The 11,638-nt window shown below is 38.8% G+C and overlaps 1 protein-coding gene across 1 annotated transcript in view; it reads right to left on the bottom strand.

The window, feature by feature from the left end:
• LOC106084296 (neuronal acetylcholine receptor subunit alpha-7) overlaps positions 1 to 11,638 on the bottom strand; it is a 791,555-nt gene that overhangs the window by 304,135 nt on the left and 475,782 nt on the right. The window contains exon 3 of the mRNA XM_059366858.1: positions 999 to 1,043. Within this exon, the coding sequence (XP_059222841.1) occupies positions 999 to 1,043 (45 nt within the window). The remainder of the gene's footprint in view (positions 1 to 998; positions 1,044 to 11,638) is intronic.

The following is an 11,638-nucleotide window of genomic DNA, read 5'->3' as shown; positions in this document are numbered from 1 at the left end:
GTCTGTTGTAATCACTCTAGAGCCTTCAAAAATTGAGATATTGCGCTGAAATTTGACACAGATACGTCGTTTTGACGCTGGTTAAGTTTTTGAACGGGCCAAATCGGAGCATATTTGGATATAGCTGCTATATAGACCGATTTTCCGATAAAGGGTCTAATGCTCATAAAACTTCATTTTTCATCCAATTTTGCTGAAATTTTAAACTGTGAGTAGTTTTAGGCCTCCCGACATCTGACCCAAACATGGTTCAGATCGGACTATAGTTAGATATAGCTTCCATATAGACCGGATTTTTTTGGTTGAGGAGGGCCATTTCGGGCAAATAACCCTCGGGTTTTTTATGGTGGACTTGCATAAAATTTAAATAAAAACGCTTTAAATAATCAGGACTTTTAGATTGTTAGGTATTTTCCTTTTTTATGGGAATCATAGCATTGTTAAATGTAATAACAACATATGGTTAAATGTTGCCATGTTTTGTAGCAACATTACAATATACCCTCTTCTTTTGTTCCCCCTTCCAATTTTCTTGGACAACTTTACCATTTTATGCTGGTAAAATTTATTAATCAATTTGTTTCAGCATTGATAAGCTTAAATTGAACATTCTCTCTTGTGTTATCCATTTTGAGAACATAGCTAAAGGGGATAAAATGTTGGCCCAGACATAACGCCAACGCTATGACCATCATCATCATTAAATGGCCAACCCAGCCACCCGCACATACACACACACAAACACCCTCTCCTAAACAAAGACACATGGGAAGTAGACAAAATATGGTTAGCCCACCATAGACTTGAGAGCGCCATGATATTCTAACTGGGCCAAAAGGCTGTTTGCATATCCTTTGGGTTTTATCAGAGATTTTGATTAAAGCAGTACACTTTGTTTATCTTGATGTTGTTGTTATTGTTAGAGAGCAGTTGTAATCTATACAGGCAGTTGTTGTTGTTGGCAAAGTACTTTCTTATATCAATTTGTTTGGACTTACCAGTTTTAACCAAATATTTGTTATCAGCAATTGATTCTTCTCATCCTGCAAAATAAAGAGAAACAAAAAGCAAAGAAAATATGAGAATGAGACTGACAGCTTTTTCAAGTTTGTTATAGAATATTGCAATATTTAAATTTATTTTTGGCATAGATAAATGGATTTATTTAAAGCAAGTATAAATCAACCAGCATTGCCATTGGGAAAAACTTAAAATTTTTTACGGTTAAAAATGCAAATTTGTAACCATACCATGAAAAGACAGATACAAAGTTTCACCATTCAACATGTATTTAATTTAGCCTTTATCGAAAGAGCATGAAAAAAACACGACGCTTAGCAATGTAAAATCTTATTTAAAAAATTTTAATTTTTATATTAAAAACTAGCTCAACCGGGCCCGATCCGCTGCGAATTCGTTTTACTTTATATGGAACAAAATTATCCTTTGAATATTTATTTTCGACAAAAAAGAGCTTTTAGTGATATGCCATGCAACGAAAAAAGTATATGCATATCGCTTGACTTACAATATAAGTGCCTATATTTGAATTTGAATATGATCTGTAGTGGACCACGAATTCGCTCGGAGGGTTAAATGGCATTCTAAAAAAACTTTATTTCCGCCCGATATTCTCATGATGTCCGATTTAGGAGGGTTTTCAGGGGTTAGGTGGTCCCCTAGACACTTGGCCCTGAAAAATATATCAGCATCGTGCTCTTGTCTCAAATACCATTTATTTAAATCTCATATTGCCATTGGTTTAAGTAGAGTATGTAGGATGAGGCGTCCCCCAAGCACTTGGCCCTAAAAGTGGTTTTCAAATTAGTTTTCCTTTCATTTGAGCCACATAATGGCATGGTCGGCAAATTTTTACTCTTTGGAGGGTTTTTAGGGAAAGAGCGGTGCCTCAAATACATGGTCCCACAGTTGGATATTCGTATCCAACTCCTAAATACCTTTATTTGAGCCCCATATTGCGATGAAGAGTAAATAATTGCTGTTTGTGGTCTATTTTGGGAAAGGGATAGACCCCCCGAAAATTGGTCCCGAAAGTGGGTATCAATTTCATATGAGTCCCACATTGACATGGTCAGTGAATTCGCCCGATTTAGGGGTGTTTTGGGAAGTGGGGTGTTCCCCATACACTAAGCCCTGAAAAAATATCACCAACGTGCTCTATTCTCATATATTTACATATCATTTATTTGAACCCCATATTGGCATTGACCTCGGAATGAGATATCAAATTCGTTTTCTAATCTCAAATTCGTTTCATTTAAGCCCCTTATTGCAAAAGTCAGCAAATATGTCCGGTTTGGGGTATGGGCCCCAAAAACTATCAATATCGAGCTCCACAAACTTAAAGACCCAAATTGTCTTGGTGAGCATTAACATCCTATTTGGGGCTTTTTATGGTGTTGGGACGTCCCCTAGACAGTTGGTCCCGAATGTTGATATCAGATTCTTACTTAACTTCCAAAGACTTTCACTTGAGCCCCATATTGCTAAAGTCGTAAATTTTGTCCCTTTGGGGCATGTTTTTTAGAAGGGGCGCCCCCCCAAACACTTGGTCCCACATTTGGATATCAGATTCGTATTTTACACTCAAATAGCTTTCATTTAAGCCCCATATTGCAATGGTCAGTAAATAAGTCATGTTTGGCGGGGTGTTTTGGGGAAGGGGTGGACCCCCAGAAACTTGGACCCACATTTGGATATCAAATTCGCATTCTACTCAAAAATACCTTTCATTTGAGTCCCATATTGTCATGGTCGGTAATTATGTCCGATTTAGGGGTGTTTTGGGGCTTGGGGTGGTCCCTCTAGCACTTGGTCCGACAATTGCATATCACATACGTTTTCTTACCCTAAAAACCTTTCATTTGAGTCCCATATTGTCGTGATTGGTCTGTATATATAATTGGTAGGTTTTGGGGGTGGGGCGCTCCCCTAGGTACCCCATCCGCAATTTGGATACCACATTTTTGGGATTAGGTTACTATAAGAAAGCCCACAAAATTACGCTTAAATTGCACCGCCCATCTCCGTGATCTGTCGATTCTGAAATTTGTGGTAAGGGGGAGGGTCCGCTCCCCCTTCAGACATCAAAAAAGTAGTACCCTATTTTCACCACGGGATCACTATGCACCATATGGGAAAATTTAAGAAAATCAGTTTAGCCGATTTTGAGTCTATAAGGAACACACAAACAAGCAAACAAATTGACAAATAAACACAATTTGATTTTTATATACTAGCCGAACCGGGCCCCCCGCTGCGCCCTGAATGCGGATATCGAATTCCTGCCATTGTAGCCAATAACGCTGAACGAGGTGTTATCCCCTCTTATGTTGGCGACATTTGCGAGGTACAATGTCATGCATGGTCATTTAAAAATATTTCCCCAAAGAGGTGCCGCACTACGGGACGCTGTTCCGACTCAAGGTAATCGGTTCGGCCGTTTTTGAGTCTGTACGGAACAAACAAACCTACAAACCAACACAAATTGATCTTTATATGTAAGATAAGATTTGTAGAATCTGAAAAAAAAATGGCAACACTGCTTGCCTATTTGCTTGCAATTGTTTTGCGGTAATGTAATACGAACTGCAAACAAACGTTTGCCATAAATTCATTTTAATAGAAAAAGTTAGCAATAATTTCTTAAAAAAATTCTTTTCAAATTAAGTGATGCCTTTGCTATGCCAACGCCTCCATCTGGGGTTAAGAAGAAGTTCAAATTTTGTTTTCATTTCAGTTTTGTTTTTTCTGTGGCTCTTTAGAATTTATTGCTTTTGCAGTTTGCCAAATGCGTACAATGCCACACTAAGAATTTGCACATGAATTAGTGCATTAGCATTTATCAGCATGAATGCAAGAGAGAGAGTGGTGCCATCATTGTACATGTGTGCGTATTAGCAACTCTAATTGATAATTTATAATTTTCATACGCCATATGGGCCAATGTGGTTGATGAAATTGTGCATGTGCACAAATGCTTAGCTATTCGTTGGTTAATTTCCATTTGGTTTTATTGATTTTCATCATCTCTTCGTGCCACTACAATAACTATTGAGCCGCTTAAATGAAGTAGAAAATGAAAATGTTTATCTGACTGATGGATGCATTTTCAATTCAATTCAGGAGTTGAGTGCGAATTTAGTTTTTTTTTGCATAATAAGGTTTTTCTTTTCAAGTTTATCAACTGATGGATTTCGATAATAACGTTAACGTTAATAAGTTGCACTTTAGTAAATCCCTAAAAAAGTTTGGTTACAGTTTTTATAGAAGTAAAATTTTTAATAAATTTTCGAAACGACGAAAGGAAACCTTAAAAGAGGTTTTCTATCATCAGTCTTGGATCGACGGAACTCTAGCATTGCCATTTGAAAGTGCATGCTACACAGATGGATCAAAGCTAGAGGACAGAGTGGGCCTGGGGGTGTACATAGAGAACTCAGAGAACCGCCTGTACTGCAGGCGGAGATTCGGGCCTCCAAGGAAAGCATGAGGTGGTGTAATGTTAACACAAGGACGTTGAGTGTGAATACTAATACGGATCGTAAACTGGCTGTCAGGGCAACAACAACCAGTTCTACAAGATCACGAACAGTCTTGGAGTGTAAGAAGAAGATTAACACCTTCTCTGGGGATGGTATGATCATTGCTAGTGTTTGAGAACTGCATAATCATGGAAGATGAAAAGGGTATGGATTTTGCGGAACCGTTCGGTACCATAAATACCGTACTGCACCATAAATACCAGTACCAGACATAAATACCAAATCAACCTAGGGGCGTGGCATGGAAAACAATTAAGGATTTTGTAAGTAGCACGGAATTCTTACTTAGATTTTCTTTTTCGAGGTTATTTTTCATATTCATACACCTAAGCCAGTATGCGGATTAATATCCGTTCCCTCTTCTAAACCTAACCTAACCTACACCTAGCCAAAATTCGGCTTGTTGTGCGCTCTGAATTCTAACAAGTGAAAGCGTGCAAAGTTCGGCCGGGCCGAATCATATATACCCTCCACCATATAGCGCATTTGTCCAGTTCTTTTCCCGGCATCTCTTCTTAGGCAAAAAAAATGATATAAGAAAAGATTTGCTCTGCTATTAGAGCAATATCAAGATATGATCCGGTTTAAACCACAATTAAATTATATGTTGGAGACCTGTGTAAAAAGTCAGCCAATTCGAATAAGAATTGCGTCCTTTGGGGGCTCAAGAAGTAAAATAGAGAGATCGATTTATATGGGAGCTGTATCGGGATATAGACCGATTCAGACCATAATAAACACGTATGTTGATGGTCATGAGAGGATGCGTCGTACAAAATTTCAGGCAAATCGGATAATAATTGCGACCTCTAGAGGCTCAAAAAGTCAAGATCCAAGATCGGTTTATATGGCAGCTATATCAGGTTAAAAACCGATTTGAATCATACTTGGCACAGTTGTTGGATATCATAACAAAACATGTCGTGCAAAATTTCATTCCAATTGGATAAGAATTGCTTTCTCTAGAGGCTCAAGGAGTCAAGACCCAAGATCGGTTTATATGGCAGCTATATCAGGTTATGAACCGATTTGAATCATACTTGGCACAGTTGTTGGACATCATAACAAAACACGTCGTGCAAAATTTCTTTCCAATCGGATGAGAATTGCGCACTCTAGAGGCTCAAGAAGTCAAGACCCAAGATCGGATTATATGGCAGCTATATCAGGTTATGGACCGATTTGAACCACACTTAGCACAGTTGTTGGATATCAAAACAAAACACGTGGTGCAAAATTTCATTCTAATCGGATAAGAATTGCGCACTCTAGAGGCTAAAGAAGTCAAGACCCAAGATCGGTTTATATGGCAGCTATATCAGGTAATGGATCGATTTGAATCATACTTAGCACAGTTGTTAGATATCATAGCAAAATACGTGGTGCAAAATTTCATTCTAATCGGATAAGAATTGCGCACTCTAGAGGCTCAAGAAGTCAAGACCCAAGATCGGTTTATATCAGGTTATGGACCGATTTTAACCATACATGGCACAGTTGTTGGATATCAAAACAAAACACGTGGTGCAAAATTTCATTTTAATCGGATAAGAATTGCGCACTCTAGAGGCTCAAGAAGTCAAGACCCAAGATCGGTTTATATGACAGCTATACCAGGTTATGGACCGATTTAAACCATACTTAGCACAGTAGTTAGAAGTGATACTGAAATTCTATGCGCAAAATTTCAGTCAAATCGGATGAGAGTTGCGCCCTCTAGAGGCTCAAGAAGTCAAGACCCAAGATCGGTTTGTATGACAGCTATACCAGGTTATGAACCGATTTGAACCATACTTGGCACAGTTGTTGGATATCAAAACCAAACACGTGGTGCTAAATTTCATTCTAATCGGATAAGAATTGCGCACTCTAGAGGCTCAAGAAGTCAAGACCCAAGATCGATTTATATGACAGCTATACCAGGTTATGGACCGATTTGAACCATACTTAGCACAGTAGATAGAAGTGATACTAAAATACTAGGTGCAAAATTTCAGTCAAATCGGATGAGAATTGCGCCCTCTAGAGGCTCAAGAAGTCAAGACCCAAGATCGGTTTATATGGCAGCTATATCAAAACATGGACCGATATGGCTCATTTACAATACCAACCGACCTACACTAATAAGAAGTTTTTTGCGAAATTTCAATCGGCTAGCTTTACTCCTTCGGAAGTTAGCGTGCTTTCGACAGACAGACGGACGGACAGATGGACGGCCATGACTAGATCGACATAAAATGACGCTACTATCAAGAATATATATACTTTATGGGGTCTCAGACGAATGTTTCGAGTAGTTACAAACAGAATGACGAAATTAGTATACCCCCCATCTTATGGTGGAGGGTATAAAAAGTAACCTCAAAAAAGAACATTTAATTTAGGAATTCCGTGCTACTTACAAAATCTTTAATTTTTTTTCTATCCCATGAACCCCTAACTTGGTTCATGTCTGAGATTGTGTCCCCACTTAGGTACCGGTGTCTCTACTATTTATTCAGTCTGTATGATATGGAACACAAGTTGCTGCATCTAGGTGGATATCTTGTAAGCCAGCTTTGTATGATGCAAATGTGTGATGTGTTGGCGGATTGCGTTCTTGAGCATACAGATATTTTTTCTCATCTTCCTGGTAGGAGGGGCCTATCAGGAAGTTCGGGTGGTTCTTTCGTAGGCAGCCTAGGGGAAACTGTTTAGGTAGAAGTTCACAGAGGTTTACGAGGAGGCTTCAATCCGAGTAGGCTTAAATCCTCCTCGTGTTGTTGGTCGGTACTCGCCATTTGATGACATCCTGTGGTGGTTCTTAGTGACGCGTTTTGGCAGGTCTGTAGGTTTTGCCGGTATGTCTCACACAACCCCACGGTCAAAACCGAGATCGCCCTAATGTCGTTAACAAGGTTTCCTTGTGCAATCCCCAAGTGCTGTCGGCAAAAACTTGAGATTGACTTGAGATCCTAGTAGTGTGAGCCGACATTGAGAAGCAGTTGTCAAGGATTGTAGGCCGCACAGTTCACAAACCAACTTATCGTCGAGTTCGGGAGATCAGATTCAATGATGTCATTGAAAAGAATAGTGTAGTTGACCGTGTCAAATGACAGGTCGAGAGCCGCGCGAACAGTTCGTTCATAAGGTCGTTTCGCATTCAGATCGCGACTAATGTGTGTGGTATGCTGTCGAAGAGCTATGAGTGCTGTCGAAGAGTTATGAATCAAATGTAATCCGAATCTGAAATGAGAGACTAGTTTAGGTTAGGTAGGAGCATCACCTCAAGTGACTTTGTGACCGGGGACAAGAGAAAGTATCGACTTTTTGACCCCCTTTGATCTGCAGGGTTTTCCGGTTTTAGGATACGGAACTGGAATCACCACGATGGAGGTAGACATTACATTTGTCAGGTATTTTATTCACACTTCACCCAACTGCTTGAGTATCAGCATCTATATACCATTGGGCCACATAGCTTTCGATGAATTAGCTCTTCTTATGACCTCGGCAACGTCTTTCGTACTGATTATTTGTGGTTCAATTCTAAAGGGGAGTTTCCACATTTTCTTAGGAGGCTTCCTCTTGCCTTATCTCTAGTTTTGTGCTCGATAAATTGTCTACCAAAATGGTTTGTACACTGTCTTCAATCTGGTATCTGTTTCCAAATGAAAGCAATTGCGACTTTGCTTGTGGTCTTTGAAAGTTTGTTGAGTGACCTCACTGACCACAGTCTAATGACATTAGAGCCGGTGTTGCATTTCTCCTATTGCTCCAACCATTTATTCGCTTTATGATCTATGACCAACCTGTCAATCTCTCCGTTGAGTTCACTTATCCTTATGCAGCCAGGGTTGGTCAGACGAAGCTTATCACGCTCCTCGGTCAATCTCACTGCTTCGGCCGGGAAATTTGGTGTGATGGATGGTATTCGTTCGATTGTAATGAAACTGGTAGAGAAGCCTTGTTGTGCTGGGAACATTCGAAGGTTGTCGTCGGAATGCTTTTTCTGTATGATACTTTAACCCTGACCAGTTTGCCTTCTCCTGGTTAAGATTTGTTCGGCGCATTTAGACTATGAAGTCATTCGATGGACGAAACTCTATGAAAATAAGAACCTCGTAGGAGGCGAGGGTGAGAATTGTTCGTCATGTAGTCAGGTCTAACAGATTTGCGCTGACTATCGTAATGTCAGGTCAACTAAAGCAATTTTCCACAATCCTGGTTTGGTCGTCGTTTATGGTGCAGAACGGAGAGTTTTCTACATGTGGCTTAGGTGTATGTCCATGTCCATTTCAATTTAAACTAAACAGTCCTTGGTGGACATCCGCCACCCATTACTGATGAAGAGAAATACCTGCCCTGGAGGGCCAGAATTACTCTGGTCCAACTGAAATCGGAATGGTGTAAACTACTCAATAAGTCCCCTAGCTCTCCCAAGCGCAGTTGTGTAGGAATAGTGGAGAGTAAGGCTTTCTTCTCTCTTACTTCGCTAAAGAGGGTTAGAGGACTTATGTAATGACGATCAAGAACTTTACAATTTTTGTCTGTTTCTCTTTCGAGATGAGCTCAATGATCGGAGATGGAAATGGAAAAGGAAAGCCAAAGATAGCAACACACACCAACCACTATGGGACGCGTTTCGTCTTTGGTTAGAAGACTTTTCAACCATATTAGGTGTGATGGCTTCCAGGGCACACCTAATATGGTTGAAAAGTCTTCTAACCAAAGACGAAACGCGTCCCATAGTGGTTGGTGTGTGTTGCTATCTTTGGCTTTCCTTTTCCATTTGCATCTCCGATCATTGAGCTCGTCTCGAAAGAGAAACAAACAAAAATTGTAAAATTTAATGATCTCGCCCTAACAGGCAAAAAACTTGAAAAATGTAGTGTTCCATATATTGGGTTGCCCAAAAAGTAATTGCGGATTTTTCATATAGTCGGCGTTGACAAATTTTTTCACAGCTTGTGACTCTTTTAATTGCATTCTTTCTTCTGTCAGTTATCAGCTGTTACTTTTAGGTTGCTTTAGAAAAAAAGTGTAAAAAAAGTATATTTGATTAAAGTTCATTCTAAGTTTTATTAAAAATGCATTTAATTTCTTTTAAAAAATCCGCAATTACTTTTTGGGCAACCATAAAAACTTCTCCACAAAGAAGTGTCTCTCTGCGGCACACCGTTCGGACTCGGCTATAAAACGGAGGCCCCTTATCATTGAGCTAAAACTTGAAACGAATAGCACTCATTGATGTGTGAAGAAGTATGCCCCTGTTCCTTAATGGAATATTCATGGGCAAGTTGGCATTTGCATCATCATTTGTCAAACTATCCGAATAACGAAATTTTGCATATACGATTTTCTTATGTCTTTTTGGCATGACAAATAAAGTTTTAGTGTACCTATGCACGCCTTCTCTTACTTATTTTTTTAATTTAGTTTGAGTTTCTTTTGTTGAGAAAGTATTTTTATTTTTTGAACAAAATGCCATTCTTTCAAATCAAGAATTTTTTTGTTTTTAATTCAGCTCTTACAAATTCACTTATGATGACATATAATGGCATTGAGTTGGAAAATTCAATTGAATAGCAACACATAGAAGCCAAGAATGATGACTGTCATCTATATCTGTCGAAATATGGTTTCAATTTCAAATGCCATTTATTATTGTTTTTTTTTTTTTTGCTTACTCTATGGCATATTGATGCTATCCCCTCAATAATACTCCCTGAAAAAATGACATATTTTCTGGTACTACATTTGACATATAAGTAACAGGCTTTTTTTTGGGGGGGGGGGGGCAAATCAAATACATTTCAAGCTTTGCTATTTTCATATGGCTGTATTTCAAAATTATTCCGAAAGCATCTTAGAAATAAGAAAGGAATTTTGAAGAAAATGAAGAAATACCAAAAGAAACACAGATCCACCTTCTGCCTCCAGCATGATATGAGAGATATGTGAGTGCAATACTATGAAGATGATACAAAAATCCCTTGTAACTTATCAAAGATTCCTGGCAATGTTTCTATGTCATCTACACTCTTTTTCTCTCTCACTTTCTCTCTCTCTCTGCCAACGTAACCCACATTAACCGAATATTTGCACATACTGTGATTTTAATAAGCAAGCCCACCAGTTACTATGTGCCAAGAGATTCTCCAAATGGCTCTTGTGGATATTTGTAGAGGTTAAGGTAGTGGTGCTGGAGGTGGGGGTTCGGTTGCTGTTGGTCTTCATATGTGATCATTAGGTTTGATGTGATTTATTATTTGATTGATTGCCATGACATATTTGTGCATTTGTCTAAATTTGTTCCTCCATAATTTCAGCAGAATTTCCGCACTGCGCACGTATTGGACAACAGCAGTCATCACATACACATTTGCACATACACAAATGAAAGGACATCAGTTTTAGATATTTTCGAAAGTGGTTGAGGTGGCGGAGGAGGTGGCTTGGAGTTGCATAGCCCTTGCCCGCCAGCTACAAATATTCGTAGATTCGTCTAAATATGAACACGTAGCACTCAACAAAAATGTAATTTTGCTCTAAAAGGGCCATGAAAATAATGATGTACACAAATGTAGCTAAAATAAAGCATATATGCATGACATACATTTGTAAGTGATGGAGGGATGAATGAAAATTGGGGGAAAACCGGTTTTTTTGCGGAAATATTGTAGTAGACGAAAGTTTATTAAAAATTGGTCCCAAAAGAAAATGAATGTTTTACCTGAAGAAAAATTTTCTTTACATTAAGGAAAATGGTCTAAACTTTAAGGAAAATTTTAACTCACTTAAAAATTTTATTTATTAATATAAGAAACCAGTAAGGAAAGGCAAAAGTCGGGCGGTGCCGATTATATGGGTATGCCGATTGATGGACCTCGGCGAGAAAAAATATGTTCAAACTATAATAACTACGGTTGACAAATGGCAACATCATTGCAAATTACCCAAAATCTGACGAACATATATATGGGAGCTATATCCAAATCTGAACCGATTTCTATGAAATTCACCTGCAATGTCAGGAATCACAAGAAAAGTCTTCCTGCCAAATTTCGAGAGAATTGAATAACAAATAACCA

Source organism: Stomoxys calcitrans, chromosome 4 (assembly GCF_963082655.1).
Source record: "Stomoxys calcitrans chromosome 4, idStoCalc2.1, whole genome shotgun sequence".
NCBI classification, from domain to species: domain Eukaryota; kingdom Metazoa; phylum Arthropoda; class Insecta; order Diptera; family Muscidae; genus Stomoxys; species Stomoxys calcitrans.
This window is presented reverse-complemented; position numbering and strand designations above follow the sequence as displayed.